This window comes from Neophocaena asiaeorientalis, unplaced genomic scaffold, assembly GCF_003031525.2.
Source record: "Neophocaena asiaeorientalis asiaeorientalis breed wild unplaced genomic scaffold, Neophocaena_asiaeorientalis_V1.1 scaffold150, whole genome shotgun sequence".
NCBI classification, from domain to species: domain Eukaryota; kingdom Metazoa; phylum Chordata; class Mammalia; order Artiodactyla; family Phocoenidae; genus Neophocaena; species Neophocaena asiaeorientalis.
Window position 1 is genome coordinate 13914840 of NW_020176571.1, and position 19236 is coordinate 13934075.

The 19236-nt window shown below is 38.3% G+C and overlaps 1 protein-coding gene across 2 annotated transcripts in view; it reads left to right on the forward strand.

The window, feature by feature from the left end:
• The window catches only part of PIK3C2G (phosphatidylinositol-4-phosphate 3-kinase catalytic subunit type 2 gamma), a 335075-nt gene that overhangs the window by 202552 nt on the left and 113287 nt on the right, over positions 1-19236 (forward strand). For both annotated transcript variants that reach the window (XM_024733232.1, XM_024733233.1), the window contains one exon: positions 12085-12241. In XM_024733232.1, coding sequence (XP_024589000.1) covers positions 12085-12241 — 157 coding nt within the window. The remainder of the gene's footprint in view (positions 1-12084; positions 12242-19236) is intronic.

The following is a 19236-nucleotide window of genomic DNA, read 5'->3' on the forward strand; positions in this document are numbered from 1 at the left end:
AAAAAAAAAAAAAAAAAAAAACCCAACCATGAGTTTTCTTCAAAAAGAGACTTGCAGATTTTCAGATGAAAAGAGTGAAGGGTGCTTGAGAAAGGAAGAAAATTTTGTGACACAAAGGGAACAAAGAGAGGGAAAGAGGGAAGGGGAGAGAGAAAACAATTTAAATAGTGTAAGGATTCTGTTTTCCTGCACCCAATGAGAACAAAGCATGCTTAAGATGGCAGACATGAGTGCTGACTCCTTAGCTGGTCTAAGGTACAATGTGCCTGTCAATATAAGCGTCTCATATCCCTGAATCTGAGTCTAGTTTTTGAAGAAAGACTACAGATATCTCCGAAACATGAGCCTAGTATTAGAACTTCTTCTGGTACCCAAATGAAGAAACAGTACCTGCTTCTGTGCTGGGGGAGACACTCCTGATGTTAAACTTAAGAGATAAAAGGTCATTTCAAGCTTTATACATAAATATTGATCATGCATATGGTAACTTTAAGAGTGACTTAAATGTTTTCAGAGTTAACTTGGGCTATTCTTGATTTACACCTTCAACCTGATTTTAAAACCTTATCGTATTTAAAATGCGATACTACCATTCATTGTCACCCAAGCATTATAGCATTAATAATCTTTTCCCTATATCCAGACTAATTTCTGTTCCAAGCATACACTGGAATTCCATGCAAAGCATAACTGTGCACTTTCCCTTGAACTCAAGCTCAAGGAGGGGAAAACATGGGAATTTGGAGGAGCTGACCATTCTGTTGCCATTCTCATAAAATTCTGATCTACTCTAAACTCACACCCAAAATATCAGACTCAGGAAAGTAGGCCTTGTGAAGAGGTCAAGTTGTTTTAACTACCCTCTTCAAATAAGAGAGACAGTGTACCTGAGCCTGGGAGGAACTCCAGAGTCAGTATCTGAAGTTATTAAGCAGTTAAAGATCAGGGACCTCCCAGAGTCTAACTTAGGACCCACAGTGTATTTATAAAAGAGGCTAAACCAGGGGAAAACATGTTTGACACTTAAGAGATTATTGGTGAGGGTCTCCTTAGTTAATAATTGCTGAGCGCGTGGAGCTCTCACGGGGTGTTGAGTGTTCTTTTTGTAATAGTACCTGCCCCTTATGTTCTCATCATATTGCACATGTGAGGTTTCTTGTGTTGTCTAATTATACAAGGTTCTGTCCTGTCCAATGGAGATTCCAAAACTGCCTTCGCAACTAACTCATAGATAAGAGACTTGTGTTCTTTCCGTTGGACAGCAAAATGTGCTCTCTGAAATGCAGGTCATTTGTGATATCAGGAAAAGTGTAGGCCTAAACATTGCCCAATGTACTCTGTAGTCATTTATTTGTATGCTAATATCACCATTCACTATGATGGGAGTCTGCAGCTTTTAGAAATCTTTAAAACAATATATTTTAATGTTACTATGATATTTCCTGGGGACAAAACATTTTTAATCCATGAAATTAATAATAATTTCAATAATAAACATAAAATGTGCCTCATTACTGAGTCCCACATTTCAGTTCAGGGTACAAATACGTATTCAGCCCTCGAGACTTTCAATGTCCATTTGTATGTGTCCATTTACAGGCTTTATCCGTTGCTTAGATGAACTATCCTATAAAAGGAAAAAATAAGTATGTTCACAGAGCACAGAAGACAGACTCTATCATGCATCCTTGCTTGAGTTCTCTGTCTTTCCAGTCCTCTCTCCATATCCCCTGCCTACATCACCAGTACTGAAACACGTAGCTTTTCTCAGATTGTGGTGAAATATCACCGGGAGTGGCAGAAAGCAGTGCTCCTTAGTGTGGTGCTGTGTCATCCAGTATATGGGATCAGATTCTAAAAGGAAAAGTCAAAATTACCCTTTAAAGCCTTATCAGTGCTTGATATGCATTAGCTTAATTAATCCTCACAGTAACTCTTTGCAGTAGCTACTGTTATTTTCTCTAATTTACGAATCACAAACTAAGACAGAAGTCTACATTGTTATAGTCCACTTTGGGAAGGTGCCATGTAGGAATCTGGTAATTCCATTTCTCAGTAATTCCAACATATTGTTTCCTCTTCAGCATTGGGAAAGATGGCTGTTTCTTTAGTTAGTACCAGATGACATAGTTATCCGCATTTATGGCCATGATATATATTAAATTCATGTCTTTAACAACTATAATCAAATGTGTTGCAAGATGGTTGCATGATGGGAGGCATTCAAACATTAAAACCAGGTGTTACGATAGCAGGGCCACTCTCCCATCTATGGGCAATATGCTCTTTTATGACTGAAGAATCAGGCACAATTGCTCACTCTCTTTTAATTTTTTTTCTTACATTAAAAAAATACATCTAATAGGAGTCATTAATCTAATAGAAGTTAAGTGCTCATGGGATGTGACTCCAGTTTTCAGCTTGCCAGGGACTGTTTTGTTGAACTCAGTATGGCCAAAGACCACCCTGAACTGTTGGGATGAAGCCCAGTGGTACTATTTAGACTGCATAATTCACATATAAGGAAGTTGCTTCTGTGAATAATTATGTCCTCAAATAGCTTATGTGCTCGATACTTTAAAATCAAACATCATTCATTTTTCAAGTATGTACATATTTGTTTAAGGAATAGTTCAATAAATGAAATAATGCTCATTTTAAGGATGCAGCACTTCTGCTATTTCAGAGCTCATCCATTACAGTTAGCATGCTTGGTCCATTACCTTAATAATGTATTTCAGAATAGGGCAGTCTCCACTGTGAGGGCTAGTGGCGCTGAGCAGCCTAGCACTGCAAGAAAGCATTGACACAACAGGGCAGATATTGTCCTCAGTTTCAAATGGGCCGTCCTCATGGCCCAGCAATCCCACAATACTTATCCTCACACGGTAAACCTCAGATCTCTCCAACCCATTATTTACTACTACTTATTTTATTTTTTTTAACATCTTTATTGGGGTATAATTGCTTTACAATGGTGTGTTAGTTTCTGCTTTATAACAAAGTGAATCAGTTATACATATACATATGTTCCCATATCTCTTCCCTCTTGCATCTCCCTCCCTCCCACCCTCCCTACTACTACTTATTTTAGACAGACAACCACACCTCCTACTTTTTTGGGGAAAAATAAAAAGGAATAGAACAGAGCCTGCTTTTGTACTCAGTACAAAACTCACAAACTTACATCTGCATATAAACTTCTCTCTTGTGATAATAGAAGATTAGTCTTTCATTTCTAAAGCCAATACCTCCATCTGTGCTTTGGAACCATTTCCCTCCCATCTTCTTACATACATTATGCTATCAATAATTCATTTTTCCTTGCGTTCCTCTCCCATTTATTTATTTATTTATTAGTCACACGGTGTGGCTTGTGGGATCTTAGTTCTCTGACCAGGAATTGAACCTGGGCCACAGCAGTGAAAGCTCCAAGTCCTAACCACTGGACCACCAGGGAATTCCCTCATCTCTCTTTTAAATAATACTGTGAAATATGCTTATCGCTCCACAGTTTAACCTTGCCCCCAAAAATTAGTATCTGTGCCATTTTGCTCACCTTCCCAAATTTCCTGAAGGCGGTTCTAAACTCCTGGTCTCTTTTCTTACCTCCTATTCCATAACCACTTCAATCTGGCTTTATTCTTCATTACTTGATAAAATCAATGATGACCATAATGCTAAACCCAACAATATTTATTCCTCATTTTACCTAATTTAGCAGCAGATTTCAACAGTGTTGACTATTTCTTCTTCAAAATACCCTCTTTGCTTGCCTTCTATGATGCATCATCACCCTCTAGTTTTTCTTCCCTACTCAGTGTTCAATGCAGGATGATTCCCTTCTACCAAGCCACTAGATGTCAGATTCCTGAAGATTTATCTTAGTCCTTTTCTCTTCTCACTGTACTGTCTCCAGCAAACTGGTATTAGTTACATCCAAAGCTTCTATCAATATTTATATCCAGATGTCTTATACAAACTTTAATTAGACATTTTATTTTGAGATAATTGTAGATTCACATGCAGTTTTAAGATGTAATACAAAGAGATCCCATGTGCCCTATACCAGTTCCCCCCAATGGTAACATCTTATAAAATTACAGTACAATATCATGACCAGCTTATTAATATTGATACCATCCAGATACAGAACAGCTTCATCACCCCCAGGATGCTTCATGTTACCCCACTTCCCTCTCACCCCCCGATACCCCTCTATCCTTAACCCCTGGCAACTACTAACTTGTTTTCCATTTCAATAATTTTGTCATTTCATATATTCATTAATGCAAACACATACTTACTTGCCCTAAAATGAAATTATATACCATTTAGAAAGGAATAAATGCATAGCCTTTGGGATTAAAAAAAAAAGAAGAAGAATTCTTAAAAGAAAAAAATTTTTATCCTGATCCCTTAGTATGACGACATCAGGTGAGAGAGAGAGAAATAGAAAAGATGTCCAGAAGTGGGAAGCTATACAGGTAAAAGGTACAGAAGCATGATTAGTTAGGACTTAGGCAGGTAACAGTAAAACCACTTATCTGGAAACGAAAAAGAAAAAAAGATAGGATAGTCACAACAAGAAATTTCTCGTTTATTTGCACGGCTATAAATGAGAGATTTTCAACATTTTATTCAGAATGCAACACAGTATAGATTCTAAGAGACCAAATCATTTCCAATCTTCCCTCTTGCCACAGCCAATTTATATCTCAGGTTTATAAGTCCTACTTAAACTTCAGACACAGGCTCCAGTACCCTAATTCTGTAACCTAGGATTAGGTTCATATTTGAGTAGATTGATAAATCACGTACCACCTACAGCTCTTACAGCCTCTAGGGATGGGATAGGATTCTGTTTCACACGTGAGGCTTCTTTCCATTTCTAGAAAAGTTTTAGTCTAATTCTGAGTTATTTTTTAAAATTGCTCAGAAGTGAGCCATGCAAATCATACAGAAAAGATGCAGCATTTTAAACTATGGTAATAATTTAAACACAGCTAAACTTGGGTTCTTCAGTATTATTATTAGTTTATATTTTCTCTAACGGATATGTTTCCTTTGTGTATTTGACTCTCTGCTATAATATTTCTTCATCTGATTTATAATGGTGGTTACCATGGAAGAAGGAAATGTGTTATCACATGAACTTAAGCATAACTACAAAAACTTTCCGAGAGAAATCACTTTGATCAAACATACTTTTCTCTGTTGAAAAGAAAAGCGTATCTATTATGTTAGAAAAGAAAATTTCAGGATGTTGTAAAATTTAGGCTCTTTCAAAATTATTTCAAAAGTTTCATTCAACATAGCAAATATACAACAGTATATAGAGTAAGAAAAAAGAATTGGAAAACTTTTATATACAAAATTAAGATTTTATTCTGATTATGGAAGTCTAGGATATTGCTAAAACTCACTAAAATGTTAGCAGTAGTGATGACTCTGTGGGTGAGTGATATGTAAAAAATGCTACCAAATTCAAAGGTCCACTTAAGGGCTTATGCAACCAAAGAGGTTACATGGAAGAGCTGGGAGTAAATTAAACTTTGAAGGAAAGATGGCACTCTACAGATGGCATTTTTGAAGAGAAAAGGAGATTTAGCTTCGACTAGGTTCAGCTCTAGAACATTTTTATTAGTTTGGGGACTAATTAGAGTATTTAAAATTTATTGAGTGTTTACTATGTGCCAGGCTATGTTCTAAGTACTTTTACATGCTATAACTCATCTAATCCTCTCAGCAATCCCAGTAGTCAAGTGCTCTTATCCCCATTTTACAGAGGAAGAGATTGAGGCACACAGAGGATAAGTAACTTGCTGAGGGTTGCAGAACTACTAAGTGGTAGAACATGATTTGAAGCCTGGCTGGCAGGCCTGCAGTCTGTGCCCTCTGCATAGAACCTCAAATAGCCATTCACAAGTGTGTAGTCCTCTCTGTGTCAGGCCTTTGTGTATATGTTCTTAGTTAATCCTCACAGCAATTTGAAGAGCTAGGTTAGGTATTACTTGTCCATTTCAGAGATGAGGAAACTGAGATACAGCAGGTCCAGGATTAGAACCCATGCTGTATCTCATGTTTTCAACATCTGTGCTCCCAGCTTGGCCAAAGTAAAGGGCTGTAAAGTAAATTCATAGCATACAGGCTAGATAAGTCAATGTAGGCCAAATATAAAAGGATTTTGAGCAAAAATTTTTAAATTTGGACTTGATTCTTAAGAAATTCCTCAGTGTCTAGGTGCTCAATAAATTTTCTTGAATGAATGAATGAAGGATTGAATGAATGAATGAATATAAAGCTAAGTGGGGCAATTATTACATCAGCTTCTCCTCCAGACATTTAGTGGTAGCATGGATCACACAATAAAATTTAAAAACCACAGCCAGACAGAGGTAGCTTACTTATTTTCATCAAAATACTTTGCCTGCAATTAGATTCCACTGCTCCAGATCAGCTACAAAATACCTGAGTTGTGGCTTTCTGATTTGAATATACACACTTCTGAAAGGTCTGGTTAACCAAGTTCAATTAGTGAGATTTCCAGCTCTACTGAAACAGGAGGAAAGGGGGCAGGACACAACCTTTGAAAGAATGACATAGCCCAAGGACATCACATAAACTGATTAGAACCAAATGGGTCCAAGATGGCAGAGAAGTAGATTTCTACTAGACCTTGAACCTCAGTATACGCTCATTGTAACACATCAGAAAGCTAAATGACACACCCACATGCGCCATGACAGTTCCAGGACTGACCATAAGGATCAAAAAGTGGGCTGTGGCCCAATTCCTGGAAATCCCCACCCATTCCCAAAATAGCTGGAATACTCCTCCCACTCATTAGCCTATGAAATTACCCACCCCTATAAAAACTAACAACTCCATACCCTGGTGCCACTCTCACCTTCTGAGATGGCCCACACTCTGTCTGTGGAGTGTGTTTCTCTCTAAATAAATCCACTTCTTACCTATCACTTGTCTCTCACTGAATTCTTTCTGCGATGAGACATCAAGAACCTGAGCTTCCTTAAGTACTGAAACCAGCTGTGTGATCTCAGTTGGAAGACACTGGGTTTTGGCCGGGTTTGAGTCCCGGTTGCATGGGTTCAAGTCCCAATCAGGGTTTTGGCCAGGTTCAAGTTCCGGCCTCGGGGGTTCAAGTCCCAATCTGGGTTTAGGCTGAGTTCGAGTCCCAGCAAGTGGGTTCAAGACCCAATCTGAGGTGCAGTTTCACTACTATGTTTTTATTAAAATAGCTAAGCATAGCAACAGTAAAGATGACAATTATCCTTGTAGTTCCCTGGTGGCCTAAGTTAGGACTCCAGGCTTTCACTGCTGAGGCCCAGGTTCAATCCCTGGTCAGGGAACTGAGATCCTGCAAGCCCCATGGCATGACCAAAAACAAACAAACAAACAGCTATATACATATATATATATATACATATATACACATATATACATAAAATTAACCAAAAAAATTCAGAGGCTTCCTCAATAATCCTTGACTTTTCTCAGTTACTGCTTGAACTGAACTTAGTTATATCTAGGCTGCTGGGCTCAAATTTTAAAATGTCTTCAATTCATTCAAAAATCTTTATGGACTTCCGGCCTCTGCCACCGCTGCCGCGAGCTGAGGGCCGAGAGAGTTGGGCGGCGGGCGCGACGGTCCCCGCGCAGCCATGGACTGGCTCATGGGGATCGAGAAGGGCTGGCACTTTTCACCCAGTAGCGTGGTCCTCCATCTGATCTGTGCCCAGCTCTGGAGCAGTGTTGAAATTAGCTGGAAACCCCTGCTGCTCCCCTTCCTCTTGCATCTTCTGAGTTACATCATGTCTGGTGCTCCCATCATGCAGGGTTGGCTCTCCAGGATTTCCAGTCAACCAGGCTGGTGAGCCTGAGAACTGGCATTTCCAACAGGCTCCCAGGTGATGCTGGTGATGCTGGACCAGGAGCAGTGGGGAAGCAGCCATGTAACTGTGTGGAGGCCTCATGGGCATGGGAGCATGGGAGCTGCACGCCCCTCGCGGAGTGTCTGCCGCCTGCACAACACTGTCGATGCTGGGGCAGGACGGGTCTTTTTGTGGGGCCTCCACCCACAAGACACCCTCACTGGGAAAACTTCAGACATTCTTACACATGCTTTTTCAGAGAATAGAGGAGGAAATACTACCTAACTAATTCAGTGAGGCTAAAATAAGACAAGAACCTAACAAGAAAAGGACAATTGCAGAGCACTGTCCTCTGTGAACACAGATGTAAAACTCCCTAAGAAACTATTAGCAAAACGAATCCGGCAATATATAAAAAGAATAACAGGTCATAACCCAGAGAGGGTTTTTTCCCAGCAATCTAAGCTTAGCTGACCTTTGAAAATCAGTCAATATAATTCACCACATTAACAGACTAAAGGAGAAAAAATATCTCAATTAGATGTAGAAACAGTGCATGGCAAAATATTCACGTAAACAATCAGCAAACCAGGAATAGAAGGAAATGTTCTCAAGTGGTAAAGAGCACCCGGAAAAAATCTAGAGCTCATATCAAATGTTCAGTTGAAACACTAGACTGAACATCTTGCCCTGCGATCAGGAACCAGGCAAGGATGCTCTCTCTCACTACTTCTGTTCAGCACTGTGCTGATGGTCTTAGCTGTGCCATGAGGCAAAAAAAAGAGACAGAGAGAAGAAGAAAAAGAAATAAAAGGTATAAATATTGGAAAGGAAGAGGTAGTTTGTTTGGGAAATAACAGGGTCATATATACTTATAAAATTATAGGAAACTGAAAAAAGTCCAAGAAGAAGATATAAAAATTGGAAATATTTATGCACCCAACATAGGAGCACCTCAATACATAAGGCAAATACTAACAGCCATAAAAGGAGAAGTCGACAGTAACACAATCATAGTAGGGGACTTTAACACCCTACTTTCACCAATGGACAGATCATCCAAAATGAAAATAAATAAGGAAACACAGCTTTAAATGATACATTAAACAAGATGGACTTAATTGATATTTATAGGACCTTCCATCCAAAAACAAGAGAATACATATTTTTCTCAAGTGCTCATGGAATATTCTCCAGGATAGATCATATCTTGGGTCACAAATCAAGCCTTGGTAAATTTAAGAAAATTGAAATTGTTATCAAGTATCTTTTCCGAACACAACCCTATGAGACTAGATGTCAATTACAGGAAAATATCTGTAAAAAATACAAACACCTGGAGGCTAAACAATACACTACTTAATAACGAAGTGATCACTGAAGAAATCAAAGAGGAAATTTAAAAAACCTAAAAACAAATGACAATGGAGACACGACAACCCAAAATCTATGGGACGCAGCAAAAGCAGTTCTAAGAGGGAAGTTTATAGCAATACAATCCTACAGTGTCACTGTTTGCAGACCACATGATACTATACTTATACTATGATACTATACATAGAGAATGATACTATACATAGAGAATCCTAAAGATGCTACCAGAAAACTACTAGAGGTAATCAATATTGTTTTTAACAACGTTTTACTCAAAACTGTATTCGCATTCCAAATGCTTCTGGATCAGGGGTCCCCACCCCCAGGCTACAGACCGGTACCAGTCCGTGGCCTGTTAGGAACTGGGCTGCACAGCAGGAGGTGAGCGACGGGGGAGCGAGCAAAGCTTCATCTGTATTTTGCTCTCATTACCGCCTGAGCTCTGCCTCCTGTCAGATCAGAGATGGCATTAGTTTCTCATAGAAGGGCAAACCCTACTGTGAACTGTGCATGCGAGGGATCTAGGTTGCGTGCTTCTTATGAGAATTAATGCCTGATGATCTGAGGTGGAGCTGAGGCAGTGATGCTAGTGCTGGGAGTGGCTGCAAATACAGATTATCATTAGCAGACAGGTTTGCCCGCACAGAGACCATAATCAGTCAATTGCTTGCAGTCTCATATCAAAACCCTATCAGTGAGTGGCAAGTGAAGGCAAACTCAGGGCTCCCACTGATTCTGCATTATGGTGAGTTGTACAATTATTTCATTATATATTACAATGTAATAATAATAGAAATAAAGTGCACAGTAAATGTAATGTACTTGAATCGTCCCAAAACCATCCGCCTCCCCCCCCACCACACACCCCCACCCCGGTCCGTGGAAAAATTCTCTTCCATGAAACTGGTCCCTGGTGCCAAAAAGGTTGGGGACTGCTGTTCTAGATGACCTTTGGCCAAATCAGTATTGAAACTCTGTCTCATCCTTGCTCTTATTCAGTGAGGGAGACCTCATCACAGAGCGGGTGAGCAGCCTTCTCTCTGCTCTCTCTATTAGAAGCACTAACACTTCATCTCAGGTCTCTTCTTGTTTCAGATAACATGAGAAAAAACTGACAAATATAGGGAAAACAGGATCTTCTGGTCCTTCTTTCTGGTCCTTTGTTTTTCTGTTTTTCCAGAAATGAAATATAGTTACCTCCTTTTTCCCTTACTAAGCATATCACAGTAAGTTGGTAACATCTGTTTTTTCAGATTACCTTCTGAAAGAACCTGTCATGACATATCTTAGCTTTTCTTTTTTTGAACTATAACTGACTTACGGCATCATAATTAGTTTCAGCTGTAGAACATAGTGATTCAATATTTTATACATTACAAAATGGTCACCATGATAAGTCTAGTTACCATCCGTCACCATACAGAATTATTACAATATTATTGACTGTATTCTCTATGCTATACATTACATCCCTGTGAGTTATTTATTTTATAACAGGAAGTTTGTAACTCTTAATTTCCCTCACCTATTTCACTAATCCCCCCACCTCCCTCCCCTCTGGCAACCACCGCTTTGTTCTCTGATTCTGAGTCTGTTTCTGTTTTGCTATGTTTGTTTGTTTTGTTTTTTAAATGCTACATGTGAGTGAAACCATGTGGTATATATGTCTCTCTCTGTTTGATACATTTCATTTAGTGTAATATCCTCTAGGTCCATCCATGTTGTTGCAAATGGAAAGATTTCATTATTTTTTATGGTTGAATAATATTCCATTATATATACACCATGTCTTCTTTATCCATTCATCTATCGATAGACACTTAGGTTGCTTCCATATCTGGGCTACTGCAAATAATGCTCCCCAATTTGTTGAGCATTTGTACAATCTACCTTGAGCTCTTTATGGGATAGATTGCTTATCTCCACTTCCAAAGTTCTTCTGGGGTTTTGTTCCTTCTTTGGAACATATTTCTTTGTCTCCTCATTTTGCCTAATTCTCTGTTTATTTCTAAGTATTAGGCAAGTCAGTTATGTTTCCTGACCTTGGAGAAATGGCCTTATGTAGGAGATGTCCTATGGGGCCCAACAGCACACTACCCTCTGGTCGGCAGAGCTGTATGCTCTAGGGGTGCCCTTTATGTGGGCTGAGTGGGCCCTTCTGTTGTGATGAGGCAGACTACTGTGGGTGCACAGGTAGTCAGGGCTGGTCCCCATCTGGTTGGCTGTCCAGCTCTGGCTCAAGAGGAGGCTGCCAACCCACTGGTGGGCAGGACAGGGTCCCAGTGGTGGCTGGCTGTGGGGCCCAAAAGGGGGATCCCGGGACTGATGTTGGCCCACTATATCTTAGCTTTTGCCTGAAACTTTTTACCTAAAGGGTCAGCATACCATCTAAGGGAAAAAGAAAGGTTTAAAAAAAAAAAAAAAAAGCACCATGAGGTTAAATAAATGATCTGTTCTATCATTTAAAAAATTAGCAATAAATACACTTTCTGTAAAATCACCTTAATTATTAATTTGGCCTTAAATTAATTTTAATGAATAATATTCACATCAAATAGAACTTGGAATTAACTATTTAAGCCAATATAGGTCAACTTTGTAAAATAACTTACCCTTCCTTCTCTGTTGCAGTTCAGCTACATTATTCAAAGTCTACAGTTAGCAAGTTTCTCCAGCTGTCCTACAATGAAGGAGGTTCATGCATTAGAATATAACAAAAAATTTCAAATGGAAATAAGTTGTTGTCACTGCCTAATATAACCCTTCAAACCATTTCTCTTCCTGCTTATGGTTGGTGTTGTTTTTTGGTTTATAGGGACAGAGCCCCTTTTATTTTTACTTCAGAGATGGAGTACTTTATTACAGAGGGTGGGAAAAACCCACAGCATTTCCAAGATTTTGTGGAGCTTTGCTGTCGAGCTTATAATATTGTCAGAAGACACAGCTGCCTGCTCTTAAACCTGCTGGAAATGGTAAGTCCCTTGGGGAAATAACAGAAATAATAAGCTTCCTTTATGGCTCTCTTTCAGTAGTCTATCTTTCCTAATGGCTTGGAGTTCCCCAAAGAGCTCTTCAAAACAGAATGGAATGAACAAACTAAAAGTACCATGGTACAGCTTATAAATACATTTCTTAATAATTCATAACATTTGTTCACAGTTATTGTCTCAAACCTTTCTCTTCACAATAATATTGATGTATTCAGGGGTTATCTCAGTATACTTTGATTAAAGGTCAAGGACAGTAATTTAGAATATTATACCAATTGTACTGTGCTTTAGAATGTTTTCGAAAGTATTTTTAAAATACTATCTCATTTTCACATTATGGCAACCCAATGATGTAGAACAAGCAAGGATTTTTCCTGGTTTCCCTCCCAATCTCTGCCTTTGATCACTTGCTTATTTTCCAGATTAAGAAACTGAGAGCCAAAAATGTAAGGTGACTTCCTAGCACCTTGACTCGAGGGTAGTACATTTACTACATTGAGTCTACTGAGTCATGGTCCTGGGTACTCTCTGTTGACCAACAGGGGAATTTTTTTTTTTAACATCTTTATTGGAGTATAATTGCTTTACAATGGTGTGTTAGTTTCTGCTTTATAACAAAGTGAATCAGTTATACATATACATATGTTCCCATATCTCTTCCCTCTTGCGTCTCCCTGCCTCCCACCCTCCTTATCCCGCCCCTCTAGATGGTCACAAAGCACTGAGCTGATCTCCCTGTGCTATGCGGCTGCTTCCCACTAGCTATCTATTTTACGTTTGGTAGTGTATATATGTCCGTGCCACTTTGTCACAGCTTAACCTTCCCCCTCCCCATATCCCCAAATCCATTCTCTAGTAAGTCAGTGTCTTTGTTCCTGTCTTGCCCCTAGGTTCTTCATGACTTTTTTCTTTTTTCTTAGATTCCATATATATGTGTTAGCATATGGTATTTGTTTTTCTCTTTCTGACTTACTTCACTCTGTATGACAGACTCTAAGTCCATCCACCTCACTACAAATAACTCAATTTCATTTCTTTTTATGGCTGAGTAATATTCCATTGTATATATGTGCTACATCTTCTTTATCCATTCATCTGTTGATGGACACTTAGGTTGCTTCCATATCCTGGCTATTGTAAATAGAGCTGCAATGAACATTTTGGTACATGACTCTTTTTTTTTTTTTTTTTGCTGTACGTGGGCCTCTCACTGCTGTGGCCTCTCCCGTTGCGGAGCACAGGCTCCGGACGCGCAGGCTCAGCGGCCATGGCTCACGGGCTCAGCCGCTCCGCGGCATGTGGGATCTTCCCGGACCGGGACACGAATCCATGTCCCCTGCATCGGCAGGTGGACTCTCAACCACTGCGCCACCAGGGAAGCCCCATGACTCTTTGTGAGTTCTGGTTTTCTAAGGGTATATGCCCAGTAGTGGGATTGCTGGGTCGTATGGTAGTTCTATTTTTAGTTTTTTAAGGAACCTCCATACTGTTCTCCATATTGGCTGTACCAATTAACATTCCCACCAGCAGTGCAAGAGTGCTCCACACCCTCTCCAGCATTTATTTTTTCTAGATTTTTTGATGATGGCCATTCTGACTGGTGTGAGATGATATCTCATTGTAGTTTTGATTTGCATTTCTCTAATGATTAATGATGTTGAGCATTCTTTCATGTGTTTGTTGGCATTCTGTATATCTTCTTTGGAGAAATGCCTATTTAGGTCTTCTGCCCATTTTTGGATTGGGTTGTTTGTTTTTTTGTTATTGAGCTGCATGAGCTGCTTGTAAATTTTGGAGATTAATCCTTTGTCAGTTGCTTCATTTGCAAATATTTTCTCCCATTCTGAGGGTTGTCTTTTGGTCTTGTTTATGGTTTCCTTTGCTGTGCAAAAGCTTTGAAGTTTCATTAGGTCCCATTTGTTTATTTTTGTTTTTATTTCCATTTCTGTAGGAGGTGGGTCAATAAGGATCTTGCTGTGATTTATGTCATAGAGTGTTCTGTCTATGTTTTCCTCTAAGAGTTTGATAGTGTCTGGCCTTACATTTAGGTCTTTAATCCATTTTGAGTTTATTTTTGTGTATGGTGTTAGGGAGTGTTCTAATTTCATACTTTTACATGTACCTGTCCAGTTTTCCCAACACCACTTATTGAATAGGCTGTCTTTTCTCCATTGTATATTCTTGCCTCCTTTATTAAAGATAAGGTGACCATACAACAGGGGACTTTTTAATGTTTCCTTCCACTGTCCAGTGGACAGACCAGATAGTCAGGGTGAGAGGAGAAGGATCTAATAGACATATCTACTGGCAGAAAAATGTGGTGGTTCCTTTGGACACATACATACACTAGTAATTGTAGCAAATTGTAGGAGAGAAATACATCTTTTTTAAATCAGCATGGTGTTTGGAGTCAATACAGTCATCAAAAATAACTGGTTTAGAGCCTTCAGATGACAATTCTACTAGATGCTGTGAAGGGCACAGACTTGGTGCAGGGCCTTCCTGGGTTTGAATTCTAGCTTGGCATTATACTAGCTACATTCCTCAGGTATGTTACTTAACTCCAGTAGGACTCATGTTCCCTCATCTATTAACTGAAGGTAATAGCATCTGCCTTGTAGGACTGATAAATGACCTAATAGTGAATACTTTGCATGAGCATTATGCTAAGTGCTTTGTGTGTATTAACTGATTTACATTTCATAATAACCCTATTAGATAATTAATATAAACACTTAGCACAGTACCTGTCACATAGTAGAATCCAATTAATTTATTATACTCGATCCTTGTTAACCTATAAGAGCACTGTCCATACAGTATCCCCGAATCACTTGGTTATTTAAATTTAAGTTAATTAACATTGAATAAAATTTAAATTTCAGCTTCTAAGTCTCAATAGCCACATTTCAAGTGCTCAATAGCCACATCTGGCTCATGGTACCATATTGGACAGCACAGATATAAAACATTTCCATCATGGCAGAAAAGTTTTATTGGGTAGTGCTAAATAAATGTTGACCTTGTTGCAGTAAAGATTTGATTTTGATCCTTGTTTCAGTTTTCAAACAACATACGCACCTTACTTCTTTCCTCTCTGTCTTGAAAAATGTGGATTTCTAAATATACTATATACATGTAGTCCTTCATTTAGAAAGACACTTTGGTCACTTCACATGTAAACTGGATATATAAGGTCCTGCCCATCTCCAGGGTCTTCAAGTTGACTTTCCAGTAACAGCCAATGATTCATATTGGTAGAATTTCATTCTATCTCCCAATTCTATTAGGTCATATTGCAATTATGAGATGGTTTATAGTTCATAATCTGCATTCATAACAAGGGTAAAAGCCTACAAAGACTGAGTCCATGACCTTGACTCCATTTCATAATAAATATCCAAATAGTTATCAACTCTAATATCCTTTTGGGCTGTAGCAGGGTTTAACTCATGAATCCATGAGCTCTTGAGTACTTAATAGTGCCAGAAGCTGTGGAGGATACATTAACATATGAGACCCAGTCGGTCTTAAAATGTTTAATTTAATAAGAAAGGTAAAATTCATGTACACAGGCAGATGAGGTATCCAGCATTTCTAAATGTCTAAAATGCTATAAATAACTGCATACTAGGAGTAAGTACCATATTCTAACAACTTCAACCAGTGACAGACGTTTCAAAAATAAACTCGAAGCAGAAAAGCACAAATATCGTTTCATACTCTTTCTCAGGTGACAGTAAAATTATGCTGAATGACAAGTAAGCATGTTAAAAGAATGTGAAAGGACAGCTTTTTGAAAAAAATAATGATTCTAAAAGCTATTGGTGGGCTTTTATCTTTTGTTTAATAAATGTTTCTACCTACCTAAAAAGAAAACTTCTAGCATGTGAGTCATAATGTATTAAATAGTCATTAAAGAGTTTGTATGATGTTATTTCATTAAAAAGAAGTAGATATGTGGTATTTTAATCAAGTATTTAAATAATTTCTTTTAAAGTAATATTAAAATCAGATGTTGAAGGTTTCTGGTGTATAGTGTTTGCAAAAAATTTCCCTATGTTTTAATTATTCAAGCATGACTTTTAGGCTAATGAAGAAATTTTGGCAGTGAAGGGTACTAATTCAGATTAATCTTATAATCTTAGATTTAAGCTTTTACAGAAGTTGAAACAGAGATAAGCAGCAATGTGGACCAATTAGACCAGTGAATAAATATATGTAAAACAGCAGTGTGTTATTATCTCTCTTTCTGGTTATTTACCTCTTGATTCTCTTCTCTTCACATTTTTTTCCTATGGGATTCTGTAGATAACCAAAGCATCAGTAAAGGTTTCAAGACCACACCTTCTCTGATAGAGCTTCTTATAAAATAAAAACCAAATTTAAATTTACAAAAGATTATTTTCTACCTATGTGGGAAATCTATATTTCCCTCAATTCTCTCTCAAACTAACTCTTTTTGTGTTAACTTACTTAAAAAGAAGTTAATCTACTATGCCATAACCTAGTTACCACTTGAGAAATACTTGATATGGGTCATAAATTCTACCTTCCATGAATGGTCATTAACAAAGGATTATGAGCCACAAGTGTTTGGTGAGTCTGCTATGGAGTTAATTGTTCAGCCTTGGTTGAGAGCAGCATGTTTCCACATATTCACAGTCCTTTTTGTTTACTCCTGGGAAAAGCTGGGGAAAATAATCTGTGAAATTCCCATCTTGCTTAAAACCAGAACATCTGTAGAGAACAAAGAATGTTGCTAGCTGAATTCACTAACATAAAAGCCTGTATTTCATCAGCTTTTCTCTTATTAAAAAATCAATAGAAATTATTATGGAAGGCTCCCAAAGAACATAGGGACCATTCACCCAGTTTAAAATGTTTATCACACCCATTTTTATATCAGATATTTCCCAGCAGAAATCTTTCTAACTTCTCTGCGTGGTGGCAAAGAGTGTCTGCTTCCCTAAGCATAACTATCAAAATAGATTTGGACTTAGTAGGGGAAAAGCAGAAGTAAAAAAAAAAATTAATGTTCCTATCCTTTAAAAAAGAACGTATCTGTTTATTATCTGTACTAGCCATGCTTTCCTTTTCTTACTGCCCCAATTAAAGTTATAACCCATGTAATCTAAGCCAGGGAGGCACTTGAGCCACATCTCTGTGGGTCAGTGAACAGACCTGACTAAGTGGACCAGGTATGAGGCCATCCATACTCTGATGTGCAGAGTCACGTCACTCAAAGCCTCCTCTCTAAGGAATGAAACACATCAACAAGGGCAAAGTTAGCACTTGTTACCTTTAATCAGCCACATGAAAGGGAGAGAACTTGGGTTTGAAGCCATCTGCACTTGGCACCTGGTGTGTAGTGTGTGTGTGAGTGTGTGTGTGTGTGTGTGTGTGTGTGTGTATGTGTAGGAAGGGATAAGTATAGGGTCTACTTCCCAAGGAAATGTTTGACAGAGTCCTAAATGAGCAGGTGTGAATTCAGAATATCCAGAGAAACTAGAAAGCAATTCATATCTAGGGAAGAAGCTTGTTCATAGTAATGGACAGTCATAGTGTGATAACGGGGGAAACTGCCACAATAAATACACACATGTCTCTAGAACTCTAAGTACAGAACTGATAAGATAAAACCTAATCTAGATTCTAGTTGCTGTTGGCAACGTATCTCCCTATGGTTGATTTTAAGTTTATTAGTTGGGGTTGAACTTGCTATCTATAGGTTTTAAATGCCTGACAGATATATTTTCATTCATTCACTCATGCATTCATTATTTCACAGACATTCATTAAGTTCTAACTACTTACAAAGCACCACGTTAACAATTTAGACAATTCAACATGGAATAAAAACCTAATTTATGTTCTCAAAGAACTTAAAATCTAATGTGACAAACATACATATGACAAAACGTAGTTAAAGCTAGGCAGAAATAAATACTATGAAAGACATGTAACCAAAATAGGATTACTGTACAAAGAAAGCAAGTTATAAAATCTTATCAAGAGGATCTGTGGTGCTTTCAAGGAGGAAGATGTATTTGAGATGAGCCTTCAAAAAGAATTTCAATAGACAAGGAAGGAGAGGAAAGGGATCCTGGCTGAAAGAAAAGTGTAAGTGTCTGTGGAGGCTTTAAGAGGGTGGGCATGACATGTGTGGGAAATGGGGGGAATCAAGTGCACCCAGGCTGTGGCACAGATGGAGACCTATGTAGACGGTGAGGTTGATAGATCGCAGGTAGATTAAGAAAGGTATTTAGAACAGAATGAACATTTTGGACTTTTATATATAGTCACCTGAGAACCTAGAAGTTTCTTTGTTTTTGATGAAGGGAGTACCATCATCTAGCTTGGATTTTAGCCAGATAACTCAGAAATTATGTAATTAGAGAGGTAGCAATTGAATAACTAGAAAAGGGCTATTCAAGTTATCTAAGCAAATGAAGATGAGAAGCTGAACTAGGACAATAATTGCAGTGGAAAAGGGAATGAATACATGATACTGTTAAGAGGGTTTTTATAGAATTAAGTGATTGACATTGGGAATCAAGAAAAAGAGAATCAAAGAAGATATGAATTTCTTGTTATTTGGACAATGATGGCAGTGAAATATGAAACAGGAAAAAGGAGGAAGAGTTTATGGGAGAAGAAAATTTGCTCAAATTTAGATATCATGAATCTGATATCATCCATTGGAAAGACATCCATGAGGAAAGACAGCTGACAACTTCCCAGGACTACCTAATCCATTCCCATGGTTTCAATTACTATCTGCGTGCTAATGACTCCCAAATCTATATTCATGCTTTAGACCCCACCCAGCCCTCCAAATATATCCAATCACCCAGTTTTCTCAATTCTACTTCCTACGTATATTTAAAATCTAATAACTTTTCATCATTCCTAAACAGTCTACTAGTCCAGCCTCTTATTTGACTGCACTTTCATCTGTTTTTCACATATAACCA